General features: G+C 33.9%; 1 protein-coding gene across 2 annotated transcripts in view; it reads right to left on the bottom strand.

Annotated features, from left to right (window-relative positions):
- Nucleotides 1–13,895, bottom strand: part of fus (fusilli) — a 304,998-nt gene that overhangs the window by 110,133 nt on the left and 180,970 nt on the right. For both annotated transcript variants that reach the window (XM_068346157.1, XM_068346158.1), the window contains exon 6: nt 10,903–11,013. In XM_068346157.1, coding sequence (XP_068202258.1) covers nt 10,903–11,013 — 111 coding nt within the window. The remainder of the gene's footprint in view (nt 1–10,902; nt 11,014–13,895) is intronic.

Genomic DNA, 13,895 nt, shown 5'->3' with positions numbered 1-13,895 from the left:
TGAAAATTGTTGCCTTGAAAAAGTCTATTTAGTCTGTTTTTGTACCTTTTATGTTCATATTTGCATAAGACATGAAAAAGCATGAAAACAAGGGCAGGGGCTAGTCATTTTCTTGTGTTAGTTTATAATTAAGCATATTGCTACCTATCATTACTATTTAAAACACAAAGAAAATGTCAAGCTGGCATGAGGTGGGCCCTGTGTGGGTTTTCATGCAAAATTTTTTTTTTTTTTATTTCTAATTTAATAAAGTTTTTTTTGTCAGGGTAAACGTTTATTTTTGTCAGTAATTGTCAGGAATAATGGACATACTTGTCAAGAAATGTCAGGAATTTTATGTCTCAAAATTGTAATATTGTTAAGTTGGATTTTAAAGATGGCGGCCGATGACCCCTTTCCGCAAGGTTAATTTTGGTAACTTTTTTTTTTCTTTTTACCTGAAAGAGAGGTTATTCATGCCCAATATGTAAGTTAAAAACTTTTGTTAGCAATTTGTTTGAGGTTCAGCCACATTTTGACTGGATTAAAAGTCGAAATTCCATGACAGTACCTTCTACAATACATGAATACATATCGTTTTATACATTTATGAACAATCAGGGTAATTTGTTTGTCTTTGTACTGTAATTTCAGAGAATGTTATTAGGTTACAATAAAGACATCAGGATGATGCAAAGCATGCGCAGTGTGAAGACTCGGGTAGCGAATATTACTTCTATACGAATCTCTCTCTCTCTCTCTCTCTCTCTCTCTCTCTCTCTCTCTCTCTCTCACGATATCATATGACGGTAGTCAGCACGTTATACATGCTTCGAGCTATTATTTATAATTCACCATGAAATCAAAATTTCTAGGATATCATCATCAAACATGGGATCTTATAGGTAGTTTTTTTGCAGATATCAATCAATTATAATAGATGATGATTTCAAGAATGTAACTTCATAATGTACGGCTTTATAGAATACAATACTCTACGGATTTTATGCTTATGTTTTCAGGAACTAAGACCGGGTCTTGTTAAAATGGAAAACGGGATTTCACGAATATCGGGAGAACTCTTGTTGAACCTAAACCCTTTCCATCAAATATCCTCTATGTATTCACAAGGATTGGTTCGGCTTTAATAAACCTTATGAATCGGGGAAATATTATGCAACATATAATGTTGCTGACTGATATTAATAATCCCATAATTTATATTAGCTGGCTGGTCAACACAGCTATACTCTATCGGCTCCTTCATGGCAATCCGGGCGTTGTCTCCTACGTTGCCAAATGTCCTCCTCTGGAGTGTTTAAAGGCCTACCGCTCCTGTTTACCCTTTTAATCCCTGCGCTCGAATGTCTCCTGGGACAATATACTGGACCTTTCTAGGGATTATCCCATACTACTGAGTTTTTGCATTCTCTAATCAACTCGTATGTGTGAATTTATCTACCTACACTCACAAATTCCATCTCGTGGAGGCTCTACTATTTGTTATATATATATATATATATATATATATATATATATATATATATATATATGTGTGTGTGTGTGTGTGTGTGTGTGTGTGTGTGTGTGTGTGTGTGAGAGAGAGAGAGAGAGAGAGAGAGAGAGAGAGAGAGAGAGAGAGAGAGAGAGAGATCCTGTGTAAATTTAGGCAGGTAAACTGAAATAGTGTCATAAAGATACATGGGTTACACAGAATTATCGACAACAATTAAATATATTATCTATACGTAGCATAGACACCCAATTATCTTCATTAAGAGTATCCGATACACTTTCTTTTTATATTCTCATGCCTTCTTTCTTTGGACTTTGTTCTAGCTTTGCAATTTACTTTGAATATTTTGTTTTAGGTTTGGCACGTTTTTATCTTCAAAATATAAGATACTTTTGCTTGAGTGTCATACCTGATGAAAATATCAATTTGTGTTTCATAGTCTTTGTAAGGATTTATCAAAACAAATAGATGATAGTTTTGAGTCATGAATGTTATACTGATAACAATACACAAGAATGCCAGGATTATAGATTTATTTCTGCACATCTTTTATATAAAAAATATGTAACATTTTTTTTATTTGTATAACGAGGACTTCCTTCCATGTTCTTGGTAGGGCGACAGACTCCTTAATGACTGACTGTTTCGGTTGAGCCGTCTTTATGGAGACACACTCTGTTTGACATATTCATACCCTGAGGTCAGCTTAACGCCTGAGAAGGATGTGGCAGCGCTGTAAAATTTTTCTGCCACGTTTAAGAAGAAACGTGTAATTTTATTGTTATTAAAAGTATAGAAATTACGAGGGCATTTAATAATCACGAATATTTATTATTAATTAATTATATTTACATTTTTTTAACTTATGCTGCCTCCATACACCATACAACGTGATGGTAATATTTGATATGGCATCGCCGCTCCCGGCCCAAACCCAGCCTTGTTCGCCTTAAAGGATCCGATGGAGTATAGTCAAGTTTCAAATATATCAAAATATATAAAACAAAATTTACAGATTTTTTTTTTTTTTAGATATCGAAAGGTACTTGATGAAACTACCTAAAAATTGGCTAAGCCTCGTTCAAAATTTAATCACTGAAAAAACGCAACAATTGGGTTAATTACAATGCATAATTAAGTTTCAAATCATAACCATTACACCAATGGTGAAATCATGTTCCTTTACAACGGGAGGTATACACAATCGACTGCAACAGACCAGTATAAAAAAAACTTCTCAATGATACGTGGTGTAGCAAAACCTTCCAATAATACACTTAAAGGAAATACTTCCTTTCTTACCCAGAAAAGACGACACAATCTCCTATTTATAACCGAATATAGAGGGGCAGTATGTGGTCTGAAGGCCTTCCAAACAATGAATAATTATCTCACAAAGTAGAGAATGTTTATCAGAAAATAAAATTTTGAACTAATAAGAATAAAAGGAGCTATCTAATCACATTGGGAAGCCGAAACACCTGCCTTGGACCTTCCCAGATGTCATTTTCCCAAGAAACAGCGAACCAATGAGACAACACCTGCGACTGAATTTGAACCTAACTTGCCCATTATGGGAGTCGAAAGTTGTACCCACCGGCTTGAATAAACGGACATCCGTGCACAGGAGTGCCCATCATATAATTAAATTTTGCAGGTGAATGCAGTGTAACAGCGTGCATTATAATTACTTGAAACGATTTATAAGGTATTTGCAACGGCCCTTTTTACCACAACTTTTGTTTTCCAGTTTCTTTAAAGCTAATTCTTTCTTTCGACGTCGAGTTTTAGAACGATTAATTGGAAGGAAAACACGAATCAGGGACTCGCCTAATTAACATTACTTTCAAAAGATTTTTTTTTTCTGCCACAAGGAAAAGTTCAGCACCCTGCAGTATTTATGAGATTTCATTGTCGTATACATGCTTAAAATGTTTAGATAATCAAGTAGCAAAGTCTGGGTTAATTGTCAAATCGAAGCTATCGAGGCACTTCGAAAAAAAAAAAAAAAACCTTGCACTTCTTGAAAGCCTTTATATTATCAGTACTTCCGATGGCACCCGGGAGATTACTATGGTGTCTTTGCGCAACATATTTGAAAGTTCTACAACCCACAGTCGAGGTACATCTTGGCTCCAATGACTTTAAACCATCTACAAATAGTCTTGTGTAGACACAATTTATTACTTGCACGATGTATAGACATTCTCTGAAATATTTTGGACGTCTAGTTGTGATAACTGATGAGTCATAGCAAACATTTTAAAATCTATTCTAGCTTTAATGGACAGCCAGTGTAATTCAATGTTGCGTTCTTTCTCCGGATGTAACATTCTTTATCATTCTTGCTCCTCTGTTTATTGCATTTAGTCTCTTGATACGTTGTATTAATTAATCCTGGTAATAACACTTTCACAAATTTTTTAACAGAATATTTATCAATGTATATCTTTACATAAGCCATGTTTCCGAAATGATACCGAGTATTTCATATATCTATTTGAGCACTTACAGAAATAAGTCTAATGCCACACGTATGTCAAGAACTCTACCACATATCGGGACCAAATTATCATTAATTTATATTTTGATGCCAGGCTTCTTAAGTGTTTCTTTTTAACCACCATAAACTCGGTTTTATTTTTATTTAATTATAATTTTTTAAACTTCATCCATTCTTTAACACTAGTAAGAACGGGGTTTGAATTGTCACTTGTATCATCAATGTCATTTATGGAAAATTAAATTTGGCAAGCATCCGCGCATATCTTGAACTTTACTCCACATCTCTCTAATTCTTTTGATAGACCAATAGTTTACATACAAAATGTGATACGGCATAATACACTTCCCTAGGGCATACCTCTTCTTGATGATCATATGCAGAATAAGAATTCCAAATTCGCACAGAAAACTTTGTCAGCCAAGTAATTTTTTAGATACTCAAAAGCTTCATAATCAGTACCTATGGATCGAAAATCGTTTAATAGTTGTTCATGCACAACACTAAAAGAAGCACAAGATAAATTAAAATCAAGATGCCCCACTTGTCTTCATCTTTCGTTTCCAACAGACAATTTACAACAGAACATAGAGCCGTCTCGGTAGAATACAATAGTATTTATACTGACTGGTTATCCGGCAATGCTTCGATTCCTCCCAAATGACTAACTAGTTCTTATTTATAAAATACATACTGTAGCCCTTTTGACATGAAGGATAGTTTCAAAATAGATCTGAATGTATTCTTCATTCCTCGTGATCCAGAGCACCTTTCAAGCCTGGTGTCATATAATAATCCTGATAACATTATCATTTGTTACATTGTTATAACTCGTTAATCTCGTTTGTGCATACGGTTCAACACCAATCTGAAATTGAATATATTTTCCATTTCTTTTTTAAAAGAATTCTAGAAAATTTCAGCACTTCTTGGTCACTGTAACCAACTGGCAGCCTTTTAAATTCAATTTACCACTAGACCATTTAGAAGACTACTGCATATGACTTATTCATGTCTTTTGCTTCTTCCTTCCTCTTTAATAAGCGATTATATTGACACTACGATTAAGTATTCCCTCCACCCAGTTTCAGATTTTAAAAGACTCTAGTTTGCTTCTTTATGTCTTTTCCATCTTTTTTCTAGAATCTCTCCAGTTATATCAACTTCTATCAATAGCAACGCCCTATCATATTAATTTTTATTCACCCAATTGAATATGTTATAAGGAATAAACATATATTATTTGCGAGTTGCCATAACGATTGGAGATATTGATAATGATTATTTTCTTAGTAACTTCATCAAAAAATAATTCGATTTATTTCCAAAACTTGTTTTCTGTAGTGTTCTTCTCCTCCACAATATCTTATTGAATGCATTCCATTAAGTAAATCCAACGTCTGCCCCGCCTAACATATGAAAAAAATCGACGTCAACCCAATGATATGATTTTAGTAGCTCACTGAAGGCGATTTGATGTGTCGTTCGTCCAAAGATTGAAACCTTCATAGATAAAAAATTTCAGGGTTGCTATGTCAATCATATTAAATGTTATAACAGATTAATCAATAAAAATACTTAAGGTATGTTATCATAGCTTAGAAGACTATTGCAATATTTTTTTCTAATCTATTGAGTAATATTTTTCACTATATTGGTAACTTTGTCGCACACATTTTCACACAAATTCATACGGTATCTAAGGTTACGCTATAGTAATATAGACTTTTTTTAACAGATCCATTTTGCCCGTACCCACAATTCTGTCCTTTACAGGAATGCTGAGACGATCTGTTGGCGTTGACTTACGTGGAACTTCCCAGTCGTTAAGAGACCAGAGTTTAGTAACCTTTTGTGTGCACTGATACCTGGGAAGCTTCATAATGCTCTAGTGAGAAATTCAGCAAGAATAGACTGTGAACCTGTTTTGATATTGCCAGAATGTATAGGAAAGTTTCACATGCATGTGTAAATTAGATGAAGAAAATTAGTGCAACATACTCAAATATTTATTGGCCCTTTTTTTAAATAGTTGCCAATTCTGCCGAGTGTTACAGCAGTAGCAGGTGATAAATTTCATACTTGCATGGACCTTCATTAACGTGTTGACTATTTTTTTTTCTTTTTTTTGGGGGGTGATTGAATTATACCGAGTGTCGTATTTTCCATTGTAATAATAGATTTTTACATTGGATGAAATATAAGTATCGAGATGTTAAGGTATAATCATGTTTAGATGCAAAGTGCTCGCATGTGTTTATAGTAACCTATTAAAAATTAACATTTTAGTTTATTAGAAAGGCGGATTAGCTCCATTATTAGCTTCTTTGATTTGGGTAAATGTTAGATTGTGTTTTTTAACATTTTGACAGTAAAATATGAGTCTAATAGCTGATCTGTAAAATTAGTATTGAGATTAGTTTGAAGATTATTAAAAATAAAATTGCGAGTTGTTAGAAGCAAATGTATGCGGTAATATGCATGCGTGTAGAGAGCTGAATGAAATAGAACTAGAAGTGCTTTTGATTCTCGTTCAAAGTGCTCCCAGCCCATGACCACGCTAGTGTAAAAATGGCGGCTGAACATTGCAAATGCAATAGGATGTAATTCTTGCCTCAAAAGTTATACGGCCCACTTCAAGAATCAATGCATTATTTTTGTAGGCTAGTCCTCCGAAAGTACAAAAGTCAAGGCAATTAGATCTCCATTTTGCCTCCAAATCTTTTCTTCAAGAATATAATATAAACATCAGACAAAAACATTCGAACTTGAGCACCTTTGCAATTCTAGATTTAAACTCATACAGCTTTAATCGAGATTAGTACGGAATTAGCATTTTTCAAACTGACAATGAAAACCATACGGTGTTTATACCTCCACTTAATTAATGATCAAGAAAATATATTCCGTGAATGAAAACTCTGATCTGGGATTCAACTACCTGGAAAGATTTTTTCTTTTCCGGATTACGTCTCATTAGTTAAATGCTCCATCAATAATAATTGCTGTGGTAGTGTGCCTTCAAATGACAAAATCTGTAATCTGGCTGTACTCGCTCGTTAACAACGTATTAGAATAAAACTCCCCGTGAAGCCTAACATCAATCTTTTAAGCATTATTGGCAGCCAAGAGACTTAAACAACGACGTAGAAAATCGCCGAGACTTTTCACCTACATAAAATAAAACGAGAAACACAATTACAGTCTTGCAAGATGAAGCCCGATATAAAAAGTTATAAAACAGATGATTCCTGTGAAACCGCTTGAATTCGACAAGATGTGACGTCGGCCGTAACAGTTATCACCAAGCAGAACGAAACTGACCAAATAAAAATATATCAATATGTCTACTTCTTTTTATATTGTACTGTATATGACGTAGTGCAACACATGACTAAGACACTTGCTAAATCTTATCATTTGGTAGCTATCCTCTATATTCGCAATAATACTGAACAACAGTGAAACAATATATAATACTGTAGAAGTGCAGAGTTTAAATAGCCCTTCGTAAAACGTTCTTTTTTCATATAGATGAACTTAACATGTTTATAATTCTTTTATTTTTATCGTGCTATGAAATATACACTAGGCCTATATGGTTGGGAATACTGTACTGCCATGTAAGGAACAGATCGCCTATTAAAACACATTTTTTAGTCGATTTTCCGAATGGCAACATAAAATATCTCAAGATTTACAAGACTTCTTATCTTAAACGACTTGCAACCAAACAGAAGAGCATATGGAATCTTTACATCTGTGTTGTTTTCTGCTGAAGTCCACTTTGTCACATTTATAGGTTCATATAAAACGAGTCATAGATAGCTTTTAGTAAATAATTATTATTAATCAAAAGTCGAATATCAACACTGTCTGATGGAATTATATATATATATATATATATATATATATATATATATATATATATATATATATATACAGTATATATATATGTACAATATATATATACATATATATGTATAATATATATATATGTATAATATATATGTATAATATATATATAAATATATATATATATATACATATATATATACATATATATATAATATATATATATATATATATATATATATATATATATATATATATATATATATATATATATAAAATACTTCCTACCAACTGAACATGAACAAATCAGCATAAACTCTTTTAAATATGGAACACAGATACAGTAACTATGTATGATTTAACATATGCAATACTCGACATGTCCCTTAATATTTTGATATATTCACATCAATCCCTATCAAGACATCCAGGAATAGCAAATTTCATTTCATTGGCAGACTGACATAACCCAGAAATGTTAGAAATAAAGAAGAGATACTGATAAATGGTTTATGGGTTTTCAAAGTAAAATGTGTGTGGTGGTGGTATTGGTGGTTGAAAAACCCGATTAGTAATGTATGGATTAAGGACAGCGAGTATTTGCAATAAACCTATAATCCCTAATAAGGTGAAAGTCAAGGTATACTTACTTATACAGTAACACACACACACTCTCTCTCTCTCTCTCTCTCTCTCTCTCTCCTCTCTCTCTCTCTCTCTCTCTCTCTCTCTCTCTCTCTCTCTCTATTTTATGAAGTAAATGTCGTGTGGAACTAGTAACGTCTATATAACATGCAAATAAAATCATTACCTCTGTTAGCAGAGAAAGTCCAGTGCACATACATTCCTTTACTGAAGATCCCAAAAAGGTTACATTTATTACACGTTAGTTTTTCATAGATTTTCTCTCATACCTTGTAGTACGTATCGGAGTTGATTTTAGATGCTCAACATCTCTTACTTTCAATCATATTAACAATACTCGCCAGGCCTACCCGAGATGATATTCAAGGTATCTGGGTCATTTCTGGTGATGATATTCACTGGCTTTACGTGATATGTTGACCATAACAGTAATTCCCCAACCTTGCCCGTGTCATCGGATCTATAATCATGGCTTTGCACAATTCTGATTTGAGCCTTCTTTCTTAAAGGACAGCAAAGTCGCAATAGTTACTTTCATATTTTTTATAACTTAATTACAATTAAAATAGCAGGTATTCATTTAATTAGTAAAAAAAATTGAATTCGAACGAGAGAGAGAGAGAGAGAGAGAGAGAGAGAGAGAGAGAGAGAGAGAGAGAGAGAGAGAGAGAGAGAGAGAGAGAGAGAGAGAGGAATTACCCAAATTGAGCTATATTTTTGTAGTCACATCAAGTAATATCAAAGTCGTATTCAAAAGAGCATCACCAAATTTGGGGAAACTGATGTAGTGTCCATTTAGCACTACTCTGTTAAATTAACAAACAAGACTTGACGAGAAACAATTTGAAAATTAGCTTAATTATTTGAATGTTATTTTTTCACACTCCAGGCTGTTACCATAAGATCCATGCTAATGATTTTATTTCCATGATTATCAAGCACTGAAACTATAACAAAGTTACTTTCGTTGTAAGAATTTTACTGTTATGCTACAGTCGTCATTTCTGTAACTAATTTGTTCTCTACACAGTTATAAACCATAGACATAAAGCAATTAAAACAAGAGAAATCTGTGGGATTCTTTGGGCAATTAATCCGTTACAGGTAAGCCTATCTTTTGAACCATTAAATGAAAGAGAAAGAGAGAGAGAGAGAGAGAGAGAGAGAGAGAGAGAGAGAGAGAGAGAGAGAGAGAGAGAGAGAGAGAGAGAGAGAGAGAGAGAAGTGTGTTCCAACTGTTCACAATGTACAGTGGCTACTTCCTTTAGTCTTAAAATTACAAATATTTTTTCCAGTCTTAAGAATATTCACCAACAGTAAGTTCTGTATATCTTAGCATGACACGGAAATTCACAGAAATTCACCAAACTTGTGACTAAAGAATATTCACCAACAGTAAGTTCTGTATATCTTAGCATGACACGGAAATTCACAGAAATTCACCAAACTTGTGACTAAAGTTTTTTTTTTTTTTTTTTTTTTTTTTTTTTTTTTTTTTTTTTCTTTTTTTTTTTTAAGCACAAGGTATATACTAGGTAAACTAACCCATAAAACAAAATCCATATTAATTGGCTGATATAAGCTACACGAATATAGGTATGACAAGCAGGTCTTACATACTGAAAATCTATTCACTTTAAAAATAGCTATCAATAACACGACTTTCTGGAAATTATATTCCTGTTCCTCTAGCTGAGATTAACTTGTAAGTTTCTTCGTTAATGTGAGAGAGAGAGAGAGAGAGAGAGAGAGAGAGAGAGAGAGAGAGAGAGAGAGAGAGAGAGAGAGAGAGACAGAGAAATTCCCTCGACTTCAAACAGTTTTTAAAACTATACGTACACTGCGTGTTCCAATAAAAGACGCGTATCAACACTTCCAACGTTACGGGATTAAAGAAATACTTCTTGTTACGAGGCTCAGACACTACATAGCATGAAATTACCTGTCCCCACACATTATCAAAACTAGCTACAAATCCCTCCAAAAATCCCATTTTTGAAGCTTCGTCTATTCTTTGAACCTCACATCTCTACATGAACAAAATAGCTTAATAAACTTGTAGTGTATTAAGGGGGCACATCATAATACACAAAGCCTAATGAATAGTTCAGAATTTTTATAAAAATAAAAAAAAATAAGAAGAAAGGTTTATTTCAGCGGAATAAAATAGCCTATGGATTTTTCTTCAACTCTCAAAATGACACCTATGCTTGAGTATAATCAAAATCGTACAGAAATATATAATTACACAAATACACACACACATTAAATCAGGAGACAAAACGCCTTAATTCCAAGCTCGTTTCGAAATCATAGTAAATCTAATATAACAAATATCTTCCTATTGAGTTATCAAACACTGATATGCGCATCCTCACATAAAAAAATATATATATATACTTACTTTGCGATATTGAGACCTCTGAAGAATTTCGCGATATCTTGGTCTGAACTTTGCCATGGCAAACCTCTCGCTCTCACGACACAAGCACTGTCAACCTCTTCCGTCCGAGAACTGCAAGAAAAGAACGGTCATTTAATAATGGAGATTAGCACAAAATTTACATTTCGCATTGCTTTTCAATTGAATAATAATAATAATAAATAATAATAATAATAATAATAATAATAATAATACTAATGAAAAACATAAAACAAAGCAATGAATTTAACATAATTCTAGATTACCATAAAAGTAATTTGTTTCAAGGATCTGTTGCTACAACTTATAATAAATTGAGAAAAAGGTTTAATGCAGACACTTTTTTCAGAAGGGAAGCTAAGGAATTTATGTTGAAGTAAGAAAAAAAAAATTCGCAAGGATATTACACTAAGTTTATCAGTAGTAGACAAAAAGATGAACGCAGTTAGTAATTTAATCCCGTTCTTCTTCCTTGCATTAAAATTCAAAGATGTGGAGATAGCAGACTTCGTTCTTTCTTTCCTATCCAGCAATGACAAAATTACTCAACACAACGAAAAATAACCAATAGGGGAGAGCACTTGATTTTAAACGGATTCCCCCACTGTTGCCACGTCTCCACAGATCACCGGATCGCTCTCGAAACTTTCTCCCCGTTTTTCTTATTCTACTTCTACGATTTATTATAAATTCTCTCTACAGTTCCCTTCTAACACTAACTAGTTCATATATTATTACTGTTCTTATAGCTCATATTCCAATTCATTATCATGCTTTTTATTCATGATGTACTCTGGTTGCACCTTTCCTCATCCACTCCTCCTCATCCACATCCTCCTTCCCCCTCAACCTTCATGCAACTCCATCAGACCACCCATGTGGCTTACTTCTTCCTTTTATCGTAGACTATTCAATTTCTTTCGTATTTTATTCCTTCACGTCAACATAGCCTTTTACTTCCCCCCTTACAGACCATCTCACACTACACTTGCTTTGTGGAAAACCTTCCTTTTCCATAATTCATTACTTATTTCCCTTACAGTTTTACCCTTTCTTTGCTCAAAGGTCACTGCTTCTCTGTGTTAACACAGTTTATTGCTATAAGATCATCTTGTTTCTATGGTCATTACAATCAAGCTCCCCCTCTTCTATTTATAGTTCCACACATAATTATTTCTTTCATTCATCATGAGTGTGTGTGTGTGTGTGTGTGTGTGTGTGTGTGTGTGTGTGTGTGTGTGTGTGTGTAGCAGCAACATCTAGCACACGAACAGGGTAAGGAGGTGGAGTGGGGTTGGAGAAAGAAGGCAAGACGGTGATCTGTGGCACCACATATATCAGGCATTTTTTCCCTACGTTGAGTAGAGCAATAACCATGTCAGGGTTAAGCCTCCTAGGGAAATCTGAATCTTTCTTAATTCTATTTAAACCATTAGTCACAACAATGCGGCACCGCATAAAATAGAATTGCAACTAAACACGAAAGATATATATATATATCCCTCACAAGATGTAGAACAGGCATCCTACTGCTTATTTAATGCGGCCATTCTATCACTTAATATTTGGTCCACAAGGCTGCCTTATTTCTAGTTTTCAACGTCCCAGCAACGTTAACTGCTTCTATACATCACTTTTTTTTTCTCAAAATAACATCATTGTACGAGTTATTGAATGTTCTATTAGGTGAAATGTTTAAAGGTCTTTTCGGTGTCTCAAGTCACATCTTGCTTCTTGATAAAAGAAAGACATTATATCCCAAAGCAAACAGACATCTAAAAATTTAAATACCCTAGCTAAACGGTGCATACAACATAAATCATATGACCTTTGCATTTTAACAATTATATATAAGATAAGATAACAATCCTATAAACAAAAAATAAAGTAAACATAATGAGATTTAAAAAAAAGGCGAGCATGTAAAGCCATTTATATATAATTTTTCTCTTTTGCAATCTATGGATAATGATCCGCCATGAAGGATGCAACATACCGAGACTTGACCACAATGTGAACGTCCAGCGGAAGGCAATTACCGTAAAGTATCGCTCGTTAGAAACGCCTCTTTTCAAAGACTGTAAGTGAGGTGGGGGATCTCTTTCCCTTGGTTAGGGGGCTGGAAAACGTGACTCCCAAACACCCGGTGCTTTACCTCTACGTCTGGAAGGACTCTTACAGACTGGGTCGGAACACATCACGATCGGCTTAAAAACATATGCTAAGGTCAGAGAGAGAGAGAGAGAGAGAGAGAGAGAGAGAGAGAGAGAGAGAGCGAGAGAGAGAGGGATGCCCTCACTAAGGAAATAAAACTACTGCCATTTTTTTTTTTACTATGAACAACAAAGACCCTTTATTTAATGGGACGTTCTAGATGTACTATCTATCGCCTGAGCAATCACTTCGAATATAAATGCATTATGCCAGACATGAAGAGATAACCTCTCAAAACTCACTAGTTAAAAATTAGACCCATAGCAAAGGCACGATAGAACTTTGAAAAAAAAATAGCATAAAATATGAGAGAGAGAGAGAGGAGAGAGAGAGGAGAGAGAGAGAGAGAGAGAGAGAGAGAGAGAGAGAGAGAGAGATTGCTATTTGAAACAGCATCATGTGAAGTTAACAATTCTTTCCGAAATATGTGGAAAGTATAGACAACTAGAAAAATTCTATTTTACCATTCAGTACAAAATGGTATATAAAAAATAAAATAGAAGCAACTTTCCATGTCATCGCTTCATTGAAAGTTTACACCAATTAGACAAAGCAATCTAAAAGTATGAAGTATATGTAGTAGTAAAATAAATGGAATTTAATTGAATGACTTCTAAGGATTAAAGGTCCAGGATTCCTGGATGGGTTGTTTTTCTTGACTGAACTTAAAACAGCCTACTTGAATGGCTTAAAAGAGCTCAGGTTTGTAGGGATACATATGAAGCAGCTTGAGAGTTTATATATATATATATATATATATA

The sequence above is a fragment of the Palaemon carinicauda genome, chromosome 22 (genome assembly GCF_036898095.1).
Source record: "Palaemon carinicauda isolate YSFRI2023 chromosome 22, ASM3689809v2, whole genome shotgun sequence".
Lineage (NCBI taxonomy): Eukaryota > Metazoa > Arthropoda > Malacostraca > Decapoda > Palaemonidae > Palaemon > Palaemon carinicauda.
Note: the sequence above shows the minus strand (reverse complement) of the source record. Positions and strands in the feature narration are given on the sequence as shown.